General features: G+C 38.9%; 1 protein-coding gene across 2 annotated transcripts in view; it reads right to left on the bottom strand.

The window, feature by feature from the left end:
- The window catches only part of GRIA3 (glutamate ionotropic receptor AMPA type subunit 3), a 308,553-nt gene that overhangs the window by 67,313 nt on the left and 219,547 nt on the right, over window positions 1-21,693 (bottom strand). For both annotated transcript variants that reach the window (XM_062182985.1, XM_062182986.1), the window contains exons 6-10: window positions 18,926-19,087; window positions 15,497-15,664; window positions 10,275-10,379; window positions 7,418-7,525; window positions 6,058-6,264 (exon numbers count right to left, since the gene is read on the bottom strand). In XM_062182985.1, the coding sequence (XP_062038969.1) occupies window positions 6,058-6,264; window positions 7,418-7,525; window positions 10,275-10,379; window positions 15,497-15,664; window positions 18,926-19,087 (750 nt within the window). The remainder of the gene's footprint in view (window positions 1-6,057; window positions 6,265-7,417; window positions 7,526-10,274; window positions 10,380-15,496; window positions 15,665-18,925; window positions 19,088-21,693) is intronic.

Raw genomic sequence — 21,693 nt, forward strand, 5'->3', positions numbered from 1 at the left:
CATCAGTGCTCCTTCCTGGAGTTCATAGGCATCATTTGAAGGAGAGGGACATTTTTAATTAAATCATCCGTGCTTCTGCCAAAGCCCAATGTAATCACCTGAAGAATAGACTGCTTGGCATTTGTTACTGGACCCTTGCTTCACTACCTTTTAGATAGGATGGATCGACTTTTTGCCTTTCTCAACAGAAAATGGGAAAATGAATCTATTTCAGAATGGTGATAACCTAAGAGAATTTCTTCTAGGCCGAGAAATGTTAGTGTGAATAGAATCTGTAAAATTGCCATTTGTCTTGGGAGTATGGAGTCTGGGGACCCTCAGGATATGTGACCTAAAATCAACTGTACCCCTAGCCTTGTGGTCATCTCCAAGTTCTCTTCCATTTTCTAAGCCAGAACAGAAATCTGAGTGGTAGCATGTCTGGCCTTTCCCAAAGTAACCCCTTCCCCTACCTTTATCCTTAGTTCTAAGCGCTAGGAGTGTAAGGAACATGGCTGCTGCCCACTGCGAGGCATCTTCTTAATTAGGTCCTCAATTTCTTTCTAGCCTTTTTCCTGCCTCTCGTTTTTGGTGGTTAGGTAATATTTCCTCTGGAAGGGCAGAACTCCCCAGCTGTCTAGATGGGGTTCTCACATATTTTAAATAATACCTAGAGGTGTGTGTTACATTATCCTGGAGGCCACAGTTAAGCAGGATAGGTATCTTGGATAGAAAAGCTTAAAATTCAACTAGAATGTAAGCCCCTTGAAGTGAGTTAAGGATGCCATATCTGACTCATATGCCACCAATCTTCCCATAATTCAACAAGCTTACCGAAGTGAGCCAGTGTGTCCCAATGGAGAGAGTAGTAGACCAAGAGTCATGGAAACTGAATTGCCAAGCTGTTTGTATGACTTTATCACAATCCTGCCACCACTCCTGCACTCCTGTCTATCAGGCTTTGGTTTCCTAGTTTACCCTAGGGTTGGTTCTCTTGTCTAGTCCTGGCTAATCCTCAGAGTCACGGATAAAATGAATGGAATGACAGGCCAAAGGATACTAAGGAGCCCTGCTAGCAACCAGATGCTATTTTCAAATGTCGTCTTAAAATACATGCTATTTGGTAGCCATAAAAACTTCTGGTCTGTAATCCATTTGAGCTGAGACAATTACCATGTGGTAATATTACAGACATTCAGTTCTGAATCAAAACTGCTCAAAGCAGGTGGACACTTTCAAGTCCATAATGTTCTGAAGGGCTTACATAATGGGGAACACTGTATCCTACTGACGTTGGTTTCAAAAATAGACTTCTTAGAAATACAAGGTGCCCTGACATCAACTTTGATTTGAATTTCTTTTAGAGGAAAAAATTAGGAATCGTCTGAAAAGAGGCTGATTGGTTTCTTTATTCTTTAACAGATTTAATTCATTTTGACTTTTTCTTAAGATCATATGGTAGATACAGAAATATTCTTTGCAAAGCTTTCTTCATCTTTGTCTTCATTTTTCTCCCTGCTCTGATCTCTTTTACATGCTAAAAGCATAAGAGAAAATACCCTAAAGGTAAAGCAATACCTGTCTGTGTACTTTGCATGTGCACTGCAAGAAATGGTTCCCAGTTCTCCATCCCTTTGCTCTATAAACACTTAGGGAAATCATTAGGGGTTTTGGCCCTTCTCTTTCTTAAGCAACTTGCAAACCACAAGAAGCAAACCTGCCAGAAATGAAAGCCTGTGCTGTAATTTTTCTCAATTTCTCTCATTGACAGAGTAGCTGGAAACTTCTCAGTGCTGTAAGATTAAAACTTCTAAATGAAGATGAAGATACATTTAGCTTATGAGATCATCTTCCCTAACAGCTATTACTTCAAGCAGGATAAGAATGTCTATTTTTCATAACCATGGGTTTTAGAGGAAAGTTGAATTTGGCAGTCCATTTCAATGGGTTTGTTTTCTGTCAGGTCTCTGAAATCATCTTGTGTGGCAAGCTCAGAAAGTATCAGAAACTTGTAGTTCACGGGAGAGAGAAGGACATTTCTAAAAGAGCCTTCCCTGGCTATTTTGCTTTTGTCTTTAGTAGAAAGAACTACGGGGACAAGATGAGTAGATTCCTCCAGGAGAATGTTTAACTATTCAGAAGTGCAGAGATGACATCTAAATTACAAAAACAAATAAGCCATTCTAGTTCTCAAACTCTTTCACTCACAAAAAATGAGGGAATTGGAAAGGGGAACAACCATGTGGAAATTGAATGAGTGCAGTGCTGATGACATGCCAGAGGAGAAACCAAAACCCAGTGAGAAAACTGATCTTTGAACAATGTCAGGAAATCTGTCTTGCTCTATATCACTATGTCTAATGTCTTGCTGAATGCCAGGAGGGCATTGATCTGTTTAGAAAGCATGACAGGTTTTCTTTTGAGAACTCTGGACATTCCGATGTGAAGAGCTGGTACAGCTCATGCTATAGCTCATGTCAGATACCCTGGGCCAAAAGAAATGGACACTGTCAATTTCTTGCTGCACTGCTGTGGCCAAACAATCTTTTCTCCAGAATGCTAAGGTATCAAAGGCTTTTCTAGTAAGTTTAGACTATCTTTCAGGATGGGATGGTCCTGAAACCATACTGTGTCTATTGGCTGGTATAGTGTGATGGTTAAACAGCACCCACTTCATAATCAAAGATCTGGGTGCAAAATATTGTACCCCTGATGTGGTCTGAATGTTCTCTGGAATTCTATTGATATGTTGAAATTCTAACATCTAAGGTGATAGGAAGTGGGGCCTCTGGAAAGTGATTAGGTCATGGGGCAGAGCTCTTATGAATGGGATCAGTGCCCTTATAAAAGAGACCCAAGAGAGACCCTCACCCTTTCCACTAAGTGAGGACACACCAAGAAGGTGTCATCATGAGCCAGAAAGTGGGCCCTCACCAGACACTAAGTTTGCCTTGATTTTGGACTTCCCAGCATTTGGAACTGTGAGAGAAGTTTCTCTCTCTCTCTCTCTCTCTCTCTCCCTCTCTCTCTTTTAATAAGCTACCCAATTTTTAGTATTAAAACATTTATTTGAGAGACAGAGAAACAGATATACAGGGAGAAAGAGCTCCTAACCATTGGTTCATTCCCCAAATTCCTACAAAGGCTGATGCTGGCTGAGGTCAAAGCCGTGAGCTGGGGACTCAGTCCAGGTCTCTGATGTAATTGGCAGGAACCCAACTACTTAAACTATCACCCTAGTCTCCCAGGTCTGCATCAGCAGGGAGCTGGTGTCAGCACCTGGTAGCAGGTCTCAAAATCAGGCACTCAGATATGGGATACAGGAGTCTTAATCGACATCTTAACTGTTAGATCAAATGTGTGCCCCCAATTTTTGGTATTTTGTTATAGCAGCCTGAATGGGCTAAGATAGTCATTTCAAGATCTTTGGTGTTTGGCATGTGACTTCACCTTTTAGCCTCAATTTTCTTACATGTAGAATGAGGTTAATAAAGGGTACATTCCTCAGAGACATGTTTTGAGGATTAAGTTATATAATGCCTATAGTTAAGCACTTAGTACAGTATCTGGCAACCAGTAATTATGTGTCAGATGGTAGCTAATAATAATGTATAATAAAAATATTATAGGATTATTTCCCACCATGAACTTAAATTGATGAGTATTGTCTAGGCAATTACTGTATGCCAGGGACTGATTCATTAAAGCAAAAAAATGAGCATTTACTATGTATCAGATAATGTGCTAAAAGCAGGGGAGAACTGTAAGCAAGACAAAAGCTTTTGGGAACTGGATATTGGGGAGAAGAGGGACAGAAAACAGAAGACCTATTAACAACTTGTAAAATAAGAGGTTAGAATTGTGTCAAGATGATTTGGAGTCTCTCAGTCCTCACAAATCATGTCATGTACTCTGCTCCTCGCTCAGATCTCTCTGCCATTAGAAATTATCTTCTTTTTCACTGATGGTTTCACTCAAATCTCATCTACAACTCAACCTATCCCACTTCCCAGGATTAATCTTGACCTAAGACAGGAGATGATTGACTCTACTCCATAGAAGGGGGCTCAGATTCAAGTTGCCTTGCTGCTTGTCTGACTACAGGATGGTGGCTTGGTTTTGATACCTGGGGTCCATCCTCATTTTAAGCCTTAATTACCTTTTTAAAAATTTTATTTATTTATTTATTTTTATTTGACAGGTAGAGTTATAGACAATGAGAGAGAGACAGAGAGAAAGGCCTTCCTTCTGGCCGCTACGGCCGGCACTGCGCTGATTCGAAGCCAGGAGCCAGGTGCTTCTTCCTGGTCTCCCATGCGGGTGCAGGGCCCAAGCACTTGGGCCATCCTCCACTGCCTTCCTGGGCCACAGCAGAGAGCTGGCCTGGAAGAGGAGCAACTGGGACTAGAGCCCGGCGCCCATATGGGATGCCGGTGCTGCAGGTGGAGGATTAGCCAAGTGAGCCATGGTGCCGGCCCCAGCCTTAGTTACCTTTCTATGCCCTTATTTTTAGAAATGAGTTTCTAGATTTGTGCTTGTTCCCAAAGGTCAGTTCTAAAATCTTACTTCATGACCCTACTACTCTCTTAGGATTAGAGAGCTATATCTTATTCTTGCTTGTTCCCATTTTGAGCACTATCCAACAGATAACTTTGATCTTTGCTTCCTGTCAGATGGGATTTCTCAGTATCTCTACCCATTAGATTCCTCTGTCTTCCCCTTATTTGTTTTCTAGACAGGGACTGATCATTGCAAATAATGCATCTCTATTAGAACTAAGTCTCTGTCAATACTACCTGCATTTTAGTTAGCAATTGGTTCACTTGATGGGCTGTTTTTATATCCAGTTCTGCTTATCTCCATATGCCTCATGGAGCTGCTGAATATCTGGCATTCTCAATCAAAGCCCAACTTAAAACTAAGCTACTGAAGAACTCTAAAGATACCATTATACTCTTCTTAAACACCCTAGTTATCTTTTGTGCTTGGCCCATGGCCAGCCTTGGGTGGAGCCATCCTATTCATTTATTGATTCATCTTTTTGAAAAGTAATTCTTGAACTTCTATGCTCTAAGCATGGGGATATTGAAATGAATCAGATATGTCTTCTGTCCTCAAGAAATTCATAGTTTATCTAATAGGGCAGGTGACCAGTACAGGTTCAGAAGTACTATATGAATGCAAACAGCACTGTAAGGAGGCAAAAATCAGGGACATCTAACTCAGACTGCAGGCAAGTAGATAGGATTAGGGAAGGTTTCCTGAAAAAGGTCCCACCCCTGACTTCTGGAGGACCAGTAGGTGGTGGTAGTTGGCGGAAGAGAGGCAAAAGTAATTCCAGGCATGCTGTAAGTGAGAGCTCAGCATCTTCAGGGAACAGTACATACTTTGCTATAGCTGGAACATTGAGTGTGGAGGGGAAAGAGTACAAGATGAAGCTAGAGGGGTAGGCGGGTGCTAGATTATGAAGTGCCTTATTTGCTATGTGGAGGAATTTGAATTTTATCCTTGACTTTTTAAAGTGGGAAATTATAGTAATGTGGAAATTTGACTTGCCAGGTAAGAACAGAGGCAGGAAAAAAACCAGTTCAGTACCTGACAAATGGTAAGAACCTTAACTAAGATAATGATGGCTAGGATGAAGAGTGTGTCTGGGTTTTAAAGACTTCAGAGTAAGATTTGTAGGATTTGGTAACTGATTAGGTATGAGGGTAACAATAAGGAAAGATGATGGGGTTGCTTGGGCAACGTTGTTTAGGCAACTATGTGGGTGGTGACTTTGCTGCCTGAGACACAGAACACAGAAGGAACAGGGTTTCAATAGAAGGCAGGCTGTGCTGAATGTTGCCAAATAAAATTCCCCACTTCTACTTTCCTTTGAGTAAAATAATCCTGTTGCCCAAAGGATGACATTGACACCCTGCCTTTACAACATTCAACTGTTGAATAGAATGTTTTTTTGCAGCCTATATGAAAACTGTACACTTGGATATGTGATGCACTTGAAAACTGAACCATCTATCTTTGTTCATCAGAAAGCACAGAAATAAATGATAGCACAGTTGAATATAAACTTACTCCGTAGACAAGTTCCCCAACCATGCCGTTCCATATTTTAGTCTCTGGATCCCTGGCGCCATATTTCCCGTCGCCGACAATAGACAATTTGTATTTGATCCTTACATGTTTAGCTATTTCATAGGCTAAGTCTACACAATAGCCCTCATATCGTTCATTTCCTTCCAGTTGCTCATGGTTCTTCTTATACATTACATATGGTGATTCCTTTGGGACCAAAAGGAAGATCAAAGGATTACTTAAATATTTTTCTAAGAGATAATAAAATTAATACTTTCCCCTTTGTGTCTATTGAGGTTTGGTGTATGAAAAGTGCCTTGAAAATGTTTAACTTAATAGGCAGATGAGCCTCAACTGACAATTCATTGGGTCACATATTCCTTGCAGTTCCTACCTGATGATTCAGGGAAGTAGAGGAGGATTTAAGTTCTTTTTCGGAGTTTGAAAGAGGCATCAGTTTTTGCCTGTAAAGTCTTTGATTTAGTCCAATTGGGCAGAGGTATTTCCCTTAGTTACATGAAAGTGAACTGCCTTTGATTTCTCAGAATTTTCCAGGTTTGATCCAGAAGCAGCCCAGACAAGCTCTGGGGAAACACTGTGATCTCTGAGGTCAAAGTTTGTAGCTTACATGTTTTTTCTATCCCTAGGGCCCACTACAGTACCTTGGACAAAGTGAGTATTTGCTATGTATATTTAAATGAAAGGTCAAATAGAGCTAAGTTTCATTCAGTTAATCACAATTTCACACCTAGTGGTATACTTATTTAAGCCAGGGTTGTACTTCATTCAGTAAAACAAATCAGCTTTTGGAAAAAAATAAATTAAAATACTATCTCACATTTTAATAGCACTTTGAATCTTGCAGACAATGTTTATGTGGTAAATTGTACCTTGAAATGGTCTTGTGACATAGGTAGGAGATTATTATTCTACCCATTCCATAAATTAAACAACAACAACAACAACAACAACAACATGAGGGTCAGAGAAGTTGGAACTTCCAGAGTTATATAAGGTAGTGGTAGACCTATTATCAGAACCATGATCTGCTCTGTCCTCCACACAGTGCTGCCTCCTTCACAATGAATTAGATTTCAAGTCCAGAAATATCAGATGTATGGGGTGAGGAGGTAAAAAGAGGAGAATTATCTTTGTAACTGCTCCAAATTCATATTCTTTTTCTTTCTTTGCTTCTTTTAAAAAATGACATCCCGTTCTTGTCATGGCAAGGGGTTCCTGAGATGTCCTGTTGGAAGTTCTCACTGCTTGAGCTTTCAGTCTTTCCTGCTGCTGAATAATGCTTTTCAGAATACAGCAATCTTGCTGAATGGAAAGCCTGCTTACCTCTGTCCACACTTACCAGAATGGTAGTCACCACTATGGTCCGATTCTCTGCTGATGCACTGTCATTGCTGATTTGCTGATCTGAGAAAGGCACAAACCTTTCATATTCATTCCAGTAGCCAGCCTAGAAAAAGCACATGTTTGACCTGGATGCGTATTTTTCACTCAAAAAGTACTGCAAAAAATTCAAGTGCTCTTGTAGAATGGAACTTTTTTTTTTTTTAAAGCATTTTGACCTTTATAAGGATTCATCTATCTCCCTCTGTCTTTCCACTCCCAGCAGTACCTCATCACTGACACACACAGATGCACTGTTCCTTCATCTTGGGAGTTCCCATTTCTACCTCACCCTTGCTTATGTTTTATTAAATAATTTGTCTCACTGTAGGGTTATTTGCTGGGAGATGAAGGATGACTGGGAAACCAGTGAGTATCTTGTAGAAATGGCACACATATATTTTATGTTCTGAGGGGTTTTATCAGATGCATATTAAATTGCCACTTCATGTCTAACTCAACCCTTAGTGTGATAGAAGTAGAGTGGTCATATGGAATTCAGCTGTAGATAAAGGTACTTTATCCAGAGTCCATTTGATAGGTGAGTTGACAAAGTGGAAAGATAACTATTTTTCAATTCTTTTGCTAAAATCTTACATATTCTGGAAGATTCTAATTAAATAACAACATATTATAACATTTGTGATTTTTTTACTTTTATTTAGTAGATATAAATTTCCAAAGTACAGTTTATGGATTACAATGGCTCCCCCCCCCCATAACTTCCCTCCCACCCGCAACCCTCCCATCTCCCACTCCCTCTCCCATTCCATTCACATCAACATTCATTTTCAATTCTCTTTATATACAGAAGATCAATTTAGTATATGTTAAGTAAAGATTTCATCAGTTTGCCCCCACACAGAACACAAAGTGCAAAATACTGTTTGAGCACTAGTCATATCATTAATTCACATTGAACTACACATTAACATTTGTGATTATTTTTATTTATTGCAGGAAGCTATTTATAACTTGATTCTGTCACTTTTATAGGACTAGCCTCTGAGAGAAATCCTTCCTTTAAAATTGTTGGAATTTACCCAAAGGAAATTAAATTGGCAAATAAAAAAGCTGTCTGAACCTTAATGTATATTGCAGCTCAATTCACAATAGCTAAGTCCTGGAATCAACCTAAATGTCCATCAACAATAGACTGGATAAAGAAATTATGGGACATGTACTCTATAGAATACTATACAGCAGTAGAAAACAATGAAGTCCTGTCATTTGCAACAAAATGGAGGAATCTGGAATACATCATGCTAAGTGGAATAAGCCAGTCCCAAAGGGACAAATATCATATGTTCTCCCTGATTGGTGACAACTAACCGAGCACCAAAAAGGAAACCTGTTGAAGTGAAACGGACACTATAAGAAACAATGACTTGATCAGCCCTTGTCCTGACTGTCGATGAACAACTTAATACTTTATCCCTTTTAGTATTTTTTTGTTCTACTTAATACTATTGGTTGAACTCTTTAATTAACACACAATTATTCTTAGGTGTTTAAATTTAACTGAAAAGTGATCCCTGTTAAATATGAGTGGGAATAAGAGAGGGAAGAGATGTATAATTTGGGACATGCCCCAAATGGTAGAGTTAGAAATGTGCCAGGGGATTCCAATACAATCCCATCAAGTTGGCATGTACCAATGCCATCTCGCTAGTCAAAGTGATCAGTTTCAGTTCATAATTGATCATAATGATAGGATTAAGAGTCAAAGGGATCACATAAACAAGACTAGTGTCTGCTAATACTAACTGATAGAATTAAAAAGAGAATGATCCAACATGGGAAGCAGGATACACAGCAGACTCATAGAATGGCAGATGTGCTAAACAGCACTCTGGCCTCAAAATCAGCCCTTAAGGCATTCAGATCTGGCTCAAGAGTCCATGAGAGTATTTTAGGCATGGAAAGCCAAGACACTCTGGAAAAAAAGAAGACCTAAATGAAAGATCTCTGCAAGTGAGATCCCAGTGGAAAGAACAGGTCATCAAAGAAGGAGGTACCTTTCTCTGAAGGGAGGAGAGAACTTCCACTTTGACTATGACCTTGTCTAAATAAGATTGGAGTTGGCAAACTCAAGAGGCTTCCATAGCCTTGGAAACCCATGACAAGAGCCTCGGGTTACTATTGATGCCATAAACAAGAGTGTCAATTGTTAAGTCAATAACAGGAGTCACTCTGTACTTACTCCCCATGTAGAATCTCTGTACTTAATGTGTTGTCCAATGTGAATTAATGCTATAACTAGTACTCAAACAGTATTGTATACTTTGTGTGTCTGTGTGGGTGCAAAATGTTGAAATCTTTACTTAGTATATACTAAATTGATCTTCTGTATATAAAGATAATTGAAAATGAATCTTGATGTGAATGGAATGGGAGAGGGAGTGGGAGTTGGGAGGGTTGAGGGTGGGATGGAAGTTATGGGGGGAAAAGCCACTGTAATCAATCCAAAAGCTGTACCTTGGAAATTTATGTTTATTAAATAAAAGTTAAAAAAACCCTATAGATTAACTATGCATATTAAATTGTGTAATAATAATACATATTATTAATAAATATGCAATGATTAGAACCACAAATAAAAGATTAAACTTCCAAAAATTTTATGGCTGCACCATTTTTATTACCAAAAAAACTCTGTGCATATCATATCTTCTTACACTTATCACCAAATAGAAAAGCAAAAATGATGTGTGGGCATTTGCTTTGTGTGTGCTTCCTGATATCTATTTTCTTGCATTTGAGTGCTGTCAACCTTGAAAAGACTTTTTCTTTGGATGTCCATTTTGGTTACTTACTTTTCGAGAACCAGTGACTTTCATTTCATACACATCTATGGTATAATTTGTCCTACGTCCGTAAGTGTCAAATTGGATGTTTCCAGTCATTCCTTGTACTTGTACCTGGTAAAAAGGGAAAAGTGTAAAATTTTTAAATAGCATCTCATTATTGCCTTGTAGGTCTCTGGGATGAGGTTCAATGTCAGATCTTGAAATCTTTGGGAACTTTTATCTTGAGTCATTGAGCTCTATCCACCAGATCAAGTCTATACAGCTCTTCATTTCATTCACAGTATTTTCTTGGTATGGCTTTGAAAAAGTTAAGAAGTTTTGAGTGAGAGGCAGTTACCTATATGGTGACAATGCTACCACCACTTATTCAAGGCCCTGAAATTTCCATTAGTTCTTTCTGAAGATTCTTCAGGCTACTCCAAGCTAATGCATTTTACTAAACTGTGAGCTTCTTAGGAACCATGGTGTGTCTTATGTTAGTATCCCTGATACCTGAACATGATCTGGTTTCAGTAACTTGGGCTCTGGGCCTCCTGGATTCATTTCCTAGCTTTATCACTTACCAACTGGAAGACTTTAGCCATATTCCTTAATGCATTTTTAAAACCTCTGTGGCCTAATCTTTAAAGTGATATGCACTAGAAGTAACTACCCCTCAGACTTTTGGGAAGGATTAAAAGAGTTATACATATATAGTGTTGAGAACAGTGTCTGGCAAGTAGTCAGCACTGCAATACATCCTAGCTATATTCATTATTATTATTAATAAAAGTTAATTTAGTTACTTTTTTGAGAGAGTTACACATTTGCCAGCTACTAGAACAATAGAAATGAGTTTGCCCTCTTATTGAACTTCTGCCTGGCTACAGACATGTAGCAGAGAGCTAAGCCATTGAAGAACAACCCAAAGACTGATGAGATTTTTCAAGTCTAATGGACCAGGTATATGGTGCACTAGACAAGAAAGAGATTCTGGAAGCCTTAATACCTTTTTGGGATATTAAATACAGATTTCATGTATGCCACAATTTTTCATAGATGTAGGCCTAGTATTTTGAACTAATAGGAAGGCATTTCTGCTGGGAGGAGAGCTTTCCTTACCTATTTTATGGTATAGAACACTGGATGAAAGACCCTGTCTAAATATGTCATCATTGCTAACCCCTTGCATTACTTATCTGTTGAATAAGGGTCAAAGATTTTGCTTCAAAGAAAAAGAATTTCTCATTATCCTGAATGAAAGAAAGAATGGAATACTTTTTCCCTCACAGAAAACAACAAGCTGTCAAACAGAGGTAAATGGGCTTGTGATGTAGAAGGGAAAATTGATGTTAAATATTAGGAACCATCTTTTTAAGGAGAAGGGGTTTTGCACATCATTAGTAGGAACCTGTTCCTGTTGAAGGAGAAATTCTCCAACATAACTAACTGGAAGCAAGATAATTGCCCAGCTGAGCGAACCAACCTAAGTCCTATTGTCAGCATAGGCTTGCAGAGAAAGTGACATCATACTTCTAAATAAAAGGACTTTTGATTGAGATACAAATTACTTATCCAGTAGGATGGGACCAATGCATGCTGTGAGGAACTCTTTATACTCCATTTTGAGCATTGAATTCTTGGAGAGGAATTAGGGCAGAGACAATGGCAAAGGAGTTCATTAAGGAAATTCTTCATTAGTGGAAATAGCAAGGGATTCAAGTCTCATTAACAATTGTATATTTCTATGGGTAGGTGTTTGGTACAGCAGTTAAGAGGCCATTTGGGACATCTGTATCCTATATCAGAGGTCCTGGGTTCAAATCCTGGTTCTACTTCTGATTCCAGCTTCTTGCTAATGCCCTCCCTTAGGGGCAGAAGGTGATGGGTCAAGTACTTGGGCCCCTTCTGGTTTCCATCTGGCCCAGCCAGAGCTCTTGTGGCCATCCTGGAAGTGAACCAGTGGATGCAAGACTTCCCCTGCCCTTTTCTCTCTCTCTCTCTCCCTGACTTTAAAATAAAATGAAAATCAATAAAATTAAAAAATAATATATTTCTAAAGATCCAGCCTATCTGAATATGCTGTATGAACTGGACAGGCAAAATATATCCAAGAGATTCCAGACCCCATGATTTTAATGGTTAATGGGTAGAAGTAGAATTGGACTATCACTAAGAGAGGAATCTGCTTTTAAAGATGTGGTCTGGCATTGAATGTCAGTGACAGTTTCCTACAGTCCCATCTGGGATCCCTTCTTTAATTCTTAACACCCTGTATAGGTCTTAAGCAGAATATTCTAACCTCCTCTCTATTTCCAACTCTTTTGCTAGACTGACAACATCTCAAGATGAGAGACATTCTTTTTCTGTGCTTTCAGCAAATAATATAGTGACTGGGATAGGGCAGGTGCTCAATACATGTTTATTGAACAAGTTTCAATGACTTTAAATTTGGGACAGATATTTCAGCAGACAAGGGCTAAAGCTGATCTTGGCAATACTTGCAGATTGTGGAGAGAATGATTATCCAATCTGCAAGTGGCTTTCAAATATTTCTAAGCACTTGTTTATATATTGCAATTTAAATGTGGACTCCCTCATCTTTTCTCGTGTTCATATATTAATATGGAGCCTGATACATAGTTATAGGTGATCAATAAATATTTAGTCAATAAATGATGTCTTGTTTTATTCATTAGCACAGGTCCCTTAGGAACCCCTATCAGACAGTAATTTTGTTTGGCAGATTTCTTTGAATGAAGAGAATGACTTATTGAGAAACAACAACGTGATAGTCACAATGAGGAATGCCTTTATGTTCTACAATTTTACTTTAATGAACTCAGATAAAATGGGAATTCTTTTAATATAATAAAACACTTAGCACTTTAGACTCCCTCCCAGTCCCTGTGCAATTCTAGTGTCTGCTTTGGGAAAGGGTTGATGCTTTCTAGTTTTTCTAGAGCAATAGGAGGAGGGGTCCTGTAAAAGAGGTAAACCATCCTTTTAGTTGTGTGTGGAGGCCTGGAGAGCAAAGTTACTTATCTGCCTTATAGCTTGAGCTTTATCAGTGAGTTAGATGTGCAGAAATTTTCCTTTGCAATACTGTGACCAATCTAATTATTTCTAGCCAAATTAATTTCTTGTCTTTCATTCTGGTAGCCAGTTCTTTATTTGCGGAAGGTGGTTGTTTGTGTCATACATGGCAAGTCATTTGGAGATGCTGGCTCCTGTCCCTTGAGATTTTGTTGATGAAAAATCCTTCTGATTCATTCTGAGGGAGTTTTCTATCTCACTCATCATTATGTTTCACCTGACAATACAAATCTTGTAACTGCTGTGAAGGTTGAATTTAATTAACTACTCTTCAAAATTGTGTAGTGCTACCTCCATAAAACTACACTTAGGGCATTTGTTAGGGAACTGACATAATGACATCAAAATCTGCATGATGGGAGAATGAGTCATATCTCTTTCTTGGAGAGAGACACAGGGGCTACTAACCCCTTTTGATTGAATGCTTCCAACTTGGCAAATTGAAGACAGCAGTAAGTGAGCCAACTACACAGAATGATGTACGCTATGAGGCTGTTACAAATTCCTCATTGCTGGGTTATACACTGAATTATCTTATCATGGCCTATTTTTTTGTTTATTTGGATGTCCCAAACATCAGGATAATTAAATAAGGAAAAATAAGCATTTCTTGTATTCTTGAAGGCTCATTTTAATGTATGCAGGCACATGAGGAAGGCATAAAGCAAAATATTCAGGAAAGAGCTCTTGCTTGGAAAAGTGCAATGAATGGGTGATGCTGCTCCTAGTGTAAATAATGGAATCTGTTCAAAAGACACTGCTTGAAGCCTTAAATGATCCCCTACCCAGTAAATAGTAAAAACAAGTGACCTATTTGACTGTCTTTCCATTGATTCCTTGTACTTTTCTACAGGCATTTTCTTTGAGGCATTGGGCAAAAGGCTCTTAAGTAGGCCTACAAATGTATCATGTTCCTGCATTTCTTCTTGTAGAACAGTATAAGTGTTCTTTTTGGCAACATTAATACTACCATGCTGGCTCAGTTCCGCACTCTATCCAGGCTAATGATTTGTCTGATGAGCCAGAGGATGCTGTTGTTCTTTTAAATGTCTGTTGTGAAACTAGGAACGTCTCACACAATATCCCAATCTCTGTATGAAACACCATCTTTCTAGAAAGTTTGAAATTTTTTGGAACTATTTACACATTTAGTCCATAACTTTTGAGGGTACTGAATTCTGTTACTATCCATAGTACAGTACAGAAACGAACATACATTTGCTCTGAATTTGCCATTTTTCAAGTTTTAAAAAATTTTTCTTTCAATTCTTTATGATATTTTCTTTTTAAAGATTTATTTATTTATTTGAAAGCCATAGTTTACGAGAGAGAGGGAAAGACAGAGAAAGGTCTTCCATCTGCTGGTTCACTCCCCAAATGGCCACAATGGCAAGAGATGGGCTGATCTGAAGCCAGGAGCCAGGAGCTTCTTTCAGGTCTCCCATGTGGGTGCAGGGGCCCAAAGATGTGGGGCATCTTCTACTGCTTTCCCAGGCCATAGCAAAGAGCTGGATCGAAAGTGGAGCAGCCGGGACTAGAACCGGCACCCATATGGGATGCCAGGGTTGCAGGCAGCAGCTTTACCCCCTACTCCATAGCATCAGCCCCACGTTTTTCAAGTTTCAGGAATGAAATGCTTGGAGCCTGTGTTGAGGTGCAGCAGGTTGTGATGCCAGTATCCCATACTGGAGTACTGAGTTGAATCCCAGCAGCTCTGCCTCCGATCTGGGTCCCTGCTAATACACCAGGGAAAGTAGTGGAAAATGACTCCAAGTACTTGGACCTTTGCCATCCACATGGAAGACTAAGCTAGAGTTCCTGGTTCTTGGCTTTGGCCTGGCCCAGCCCTGGTTGTTGTGGGCATTTGGGGAGTGAACCAGCAGAAGGAAGATCTGTGTCTCCCCTTCTCAATCTGTTGCTCTGCCTTTCCAATAAATAATGTGATTTTATTTTAAAAAGAATGTCCTATTTTTAGATTTCTAGATTTGGGTGAATAAATATCTATATTCATCCTATCTGCACATGCCAAGATTCTATAGACTCCAATCCTACTCCTTTTAGTATGTCTTTTCTTAAGATCCAAGTCTCATCTTTTGGTGTCTCTATAAGCCCCCCAACCCCTGGCCCCGCAGTGACGCACTGTGGTCTTTTACCATTTTCAGAGCTCTCTCAATGTCAATTCCTTGACTCCAGGGCACAGCAGGATTTGCTAAGCAATCCCCAGCACTGCCTCTCCGGGACACATCCACTCGCTGCCTCCTCAGGTAGCGGAATGCTTCTGCTATGACCAGTATCGCATCGTGTGTCAATGCAGATGTATACTGAAATAGATGCATGGAAAACAAGATAGCATGACGAGTGACATCCTCAAAACTTGCCTGTTCCTTATAATTTTCATTCATCGCCACCTCTTGCTCTATGAAGTCACTCTTTTAATTATTTGAGTCAAGAGATCTCTCTGGTAAGCATGGCTTTGATTCATCCTAGGAAAATGCCTTTTACCTCATGTGTGCAAGTGTTAGGATTATTAAGATGAAATGGCTCAAGGGAATCCCTCTCTTGCTCTCCAAACTGTGCTTCACATTGAGTGAGTGACTACTAAAAGCCCAGGTCTTTTACAATGTGAAGTTAAGGGATGGCATATATAGATGGGAGAGGAAACAGCATATACTAAAGCAAGACTGGGTTATTGCTGTTTATAATAGAAAATTCAGATCTAGTGTTTACTTAGGGGAAAATGAAAATAGTTAAGTTAGACAGCTTGAAATTAATTTTGAGGGGAACATTAATCATTTCTGTCCGGACCACGTTTCTAGTGAGCTAGGACCTGTGGCCAGCAATAAATCAGTTTTTGTTTCCTGGGGGGGCGGGGGGGGGCATGAAAAGTAAAGCTGGTTTTTCATTGTAACAAATTACAATTGTTATTGAGTTTTAAATCTGATAATGTTGACAATTCATAGGCAATACTCCATGATGCTATCTCTTTCAAGCAAGAATATTTACTTTCTGTCCTTGGATATATTGCTATGCTCTTCTAGGGATGCAGTCACTTAATACAGGGGATTTGATTATCTGCAGTTTGAAATGGTAGATGGTTTTTCATTAAACAAATCAACAAAGTATGATTAAAATGAGCTGACACATTCTGTAAGGCTGACAAATACTGGTAGAATATAGAATATTCCTGATTTTTTTAAAAGTCCTAGAGAGAGTTCTTTTGCTATATATTATGTGCAAATACAATTGGGAGTGAGTACATGGTTGTCTCTACAACTGTCAATTTACTTTTCTGACATTTTTCATGTTACTTTTCTTTCAGAAGCGAATCATCAAGTATGACTAACAGGGGCCATATGTTCTTTCGTGAAGAAGAATCTTTGTGTCTTTTGTTGTGCTGTGCAAACTCAACATAGTGGTGGTTTTCTTTCCAGAAGATTGCATAAATTGTCAGCAATCTTTATAGTCCTTTCTAAGCCATGCCATAAAAACCATTTAATTTTCTACTTTATTTAACTTCTAAGGACCAATTCATGAGACTGCCCCCTTCTGAAAAATGCCCTAAAAGGAAGTGTTTATAAAATATAGATTAAATTAAGCACCAGGATTTTAATCTTTAGACAATTTTATTTCCAAATCAAAAACACTGTACACCAATTTTTAAAGTGGACTTTTTTGTCTGATTCATTCAGTACAAGCTTCTGAAGTGACTAGTACTAGGCAAGGAAATCTGAAAGTTGTAACTATCTGTTTAAATATTTGTCTTATTTGAAGGGCTTTTACTTAGAAACCAGAAAAGTTCTTCTCAGCAGGTTCTAGAATGTTACATTATCCATACCATATCATCAGTGAATAATGCAAAGCTGAGATTTCTTCCTTCTCTTTGTGCATATTGTATCTCAGCACAGGCATAAATTACTTTGTAGAACTGTTTTCATACTCTTTATTTTTGTCTGTTTTATTGTGCTTACTAGTGCCTGGCACATTGTACGTACCCTCCTAAAATCTCAAATAAGTGAAATTATCTCATCTATTATCAGCTACATATAAGGATCATAAAGCAATGCGCATAGGAAATTTTATGGAAATCTAAATTTGTGGAATAGTACTTCAAAAAGTTCTTGGAAAATTGAATTAAAAGGTAAGCTTATTTTGGTACAAAATTTTTTGAAATGCATGAGTACAAGAGGCCTTCAAAAAGTTTATGGAAAATGCATATTATAAAAAATGTATGCATGGATTTCAAAAGTTTTTGGCACTGAAATGAGCATTCAATTCCATTTCCTGTGAAGTTTTTGAAGTACTCTCATATAAACTTACTTAAGTGTAGTGAAAGGATAAATACCATTTAGTACATAAAAAAAGGTTTGTTAGAAAAGGATCCCTCACAGGGACTGTGGCTATATTAACTGAAGCAAATTAGGATAACTGATCATGGGGCAGAATATTTTGAAACAAGACTGTGCTGGAGAAGTCTGGCATGTATAATTCCTACACCAACAGGGTACCACTTAGCTAATGAATGACTTAACTGATCATAAAACTTTGTTTAGCTCACACCTTGTCTAGGACATACCAAGTGTGTAATTAAAGTTCCACTTGGATTACTTTCTGGTGTGACGCAATTAGAGTGGACCTACACAGATGGTAAAGATTGTATCTCCTTTTCTCTGGTCTATATTCTCTGTTATCCTCTATTCTTGCCAGAGGGTAAGGATGTGAAGATGCCTGTCTTAAAACCATGAGAAAGGAGACTCCCCGCTCCACGTCCCTTTTTTAGGGAAAGGTTCTGACTCTACTTGATCCCTCATCCGGTGTCACAGCTATGACACATACTTTCACTATACCAGGAAGAAAGAATTTAAAGTTGGTTTCATACTTGAATCAATGTACTGAGGGAATGAGTTACTTAAAAAATACATTTGAAGCAGCCTTTGTGTAATATGAGTAGCTTTCCTCTAATTTATCTGTTTTAATTCCTGATTTTTAAATAATAGGATTTCTAGCCCTAGGGGAATATATATATGGAAATATGCACCTTAAGCATGAGTTTCTGCTTTTAATAGTCTTATCTTGATTTTGTGAAAATGAGTAACTAAGGCAATCTAATTATTTCTAAAGATACTTTTGCAGGCAGGAAAACATTTCTGTTCAATACACATATAGGCAACACACACTCTGTACTAGAGCCTAATTCACCTGGGTGTTCTGAGATTCATGGAACTTATTAACACAAAGCAATCACATAAATAATGTAAAATCTAATTTTCTTTTTCAGGCTATCAGTCTTCCTCACTTATTCCCACTGCCCCCACCCTTTGCCTGGCTCAGGTTCTTGCAATATTGTAAATTGTTATGAGCATATTACAAATGAAATTCATTAAAAAATTAAGTTAACTTATTCCCAAACCCTGAATTCTCAGATCTCATTCTCTACTGCTTCTTTGTTTTGTGGCTTATTTTTCAAATGCAGTAGCATCTTTGAAACATTTCTGAGGGAAGACCACTTGACCACAGGATGGTTGTAAGTATATAAAGACCACACCCAGATGGTTGGAAAAGCTGGCCTTGGCTTTATCTGTTACCTTTAATGGTGCATTCTTGGCTTCAGGGAATTCCCTTTCATCCAGCCTCACCCAGCGCTGTATGAACTGCTGAACCATAGGGTTCTCGTTGTTGACAATCTGGAAACCTGTAATGTTGGCTCCTCCATGCATGACTCTTTCCAGCAAAATATCAGTAAAACCCTAGAAAGACATTGAAAGGAAGTCATGATTGTGGGAGTTGAGTATTGTTACCACGTCTACCAGAGTGCTGAGCATGAAGTGAAATCTCCATCCATGGGACCACTTACTAGCAATGAAGAAAGCCTTGGCTATAAAATTAATCCTTAGGGTGATATGTCTTAGGAAAAGAGAAATTCCTTCATTTTAGTGCCCATGTCTTTATTTAGTGTAGCTGCCACATGGACAAACATAGGTGCTGATTTTAAGCCAATATTTCAATTCGTTTCATTTGTTTGTATTTGCAGCCTTTCTTCATTGACTCCAAATACAATGCTTTATGTAACTGGAAAGTGCTGAGCAAGTCTGACTCTCACAAGAGATATAAAAACCTTTTCTTCAGCCTAACATGCCAAACCCAGCAGAGTGCTTCAGATTCTAGTAACAAGTACTTTAGACATTTGTGATTTATAGAAATGCCAATGAGTGAAACTGACAGCGTGGTTGTATACAACGGTACAAACCCCAGGGTACATCTCACATGTGTCCATAAATGAATCTTGACATCTGCATAGCATCTACCATTTTCTTCTTAACTTGTTCTGTTTACCATCTGGTGTCTTTGCCACCTAAACCTCCTGAAGGAATCTCTCCAGTGTTCACACCTCAGCCATTTCTACCTGGGCCCCACTAGCTCTACTGGGCATTGCTGTCTTCTGGGACAACTGGGCCAGGAACTGCTGCCGCTTCTGCTGGAAACCTAGCTCTCGCTAATTGCTGCTAATTAGGGGCCTCAAAGGACTGAAGTCGGTGTTTTTAGTCATAGAGAAATGGAGAGAATTCTTTCTCCCTTCTTTAGACCTATGCTCAACATTTTTATATTTTTCCAGATATACAGAAAAGTTGAAAAAATCATAGTGAACACCAATATAATCATTACTCAGATTCTATAATTAATATTTTTTATCCATTCACCAATCCATTTCACTTTTGGGATGCACTTCAAAGCAAGTTGCAGTAGTTAGTATTCTTCACCTCTGAAGATTTCAGCATGCAAGCCATTAACTAGAGCTCAGTGTGTGTGCAGTTCTTTTTGTCTTCCTTTCTTTTTCAGGTAAGATTTACATTCCAGTGAAATTCACAAATCTTAAATGTGCTATTCAGTAAGTTGTGATAAATACACACACCTGAATTACTCAGCTCTCCATCAATTCTTTAGTTTTCCTTCCTTTTTAATTCTCAGAACGTTTTATTGAAGTATAGACAAGTGCACATATCTTTATGTGTATAGCTTGATGACTATTTACAAACAGAAAATATGAACGTAACCAATTTCCAGAAGCCCTCTCCACTCCCTGCTTTGTGTGCTTCTCCAGGCACCACCCCAACCTCTGCTGTCTTTAATTTTACATTTCTTTAACATGGATAACCAGGCAGTCTTAGAAAATATTTTAGTGAAATAGGGTTTCCAGTTATTACTCGGCGCCCTTTGTCTTCCTTTCATAAGTGGAATCTGAGTCAATGGAGACTGGACAAAGAGCCAAATAGTTTGCATCACAAAGACTCACTCCTCCTTTCTGATAACTAAAATTGTTTTGAAAATTAATATTGACTTGTTACGGTAAGTTTTCTCCCCAAAGCCTCCTTTATTAGAAAATCTAAACTCTGTTTTCTCCCATTTGCTGCCTGCTACATTAAAATCAGCTGAGTGGCTAGCCTGTGGGTAAAGTCTAGCAGGGGCTACTGTTGGGGCTTAAGCTGACTCCCCACTCCCAACCCCTAAACATATAAACAAAAGGCTGATGATAAAAGTTTAACAATAGCTTTAATTAATTTTTCATGCCAGAACATGTTTGGCAGTTAACAAATATTACATCAAAAAAAGGGACCAACAACCAACCCATTTGTCTGCTATTGTAGGTGATGGGTAGGCTCTCTGGTGCTTATTTGGCCTGTATTTTTAAAAATATTTATTTATTTATTTATTTGAGTGGTAGAGTTACAGACAGTGAGAGGGAGAGACAGAGAGAAAGGTCTTCTTTCTGTTGGTTCACTCCCAAGATGGCCTCAACCGCCAGAGCTCTGCCAATCCGAAGCCAGAAGGCAGGTCCTTCTTCCCCATCTCCCACATGGATGCAGGGGCCCAAGGACTTGGGCCATCTTCTACTGCTTTCCCAGGCCACAGCAGAGAGCTGGATTGGAAGAGGAGCAGCTGGGACTGGTACTGGTGCCCATATGGGATGCCGGTGCCGCAGGCAGAGGATTAACCTATTGTGCCATGGCGCCGGCCCTAATTTTTTGCCAGTATTTTAAAAGCCTGGGATGGAAAAGTGGCACTTCTTTTCCTAAGAGAAAAGGGATTGAGAATGCTTTTGCCACCATCCTGGTCCCCAGGGTCAATAGACAAAATATGCACTAGAAAACAATATCTCTCACTTTGATTAACATCACACTCCTATTTATCTAGTACCCTCAGCATGTTAAGATGGAAAGTAGAATTAACAAAAAGGGAGAGAGGATTCCAGAAATCTCATTTCTGTCTTAATGGCCCAAGAGCCAGCACTTCAATCTGGTTACTGTCCAACATATTGCTCTTTTCTTAGATATTTACCACCAGTACCTTTTTCTTG

The sequence above is a fragment of the Lepus europaeus genome, chromosome X (genome assembly GCF_033115175.1).
Source record: "Lepus europaeus isolate LE1 chromosome X, mLepTim1.pri, whole genome shotgun sequence".
Taxonomy (NCBI): Eukaryota; Metazoa; Chordata; class Mammalia; order Lagomorpha; family Leporidae; genus Lepus; species Lepus europaeus.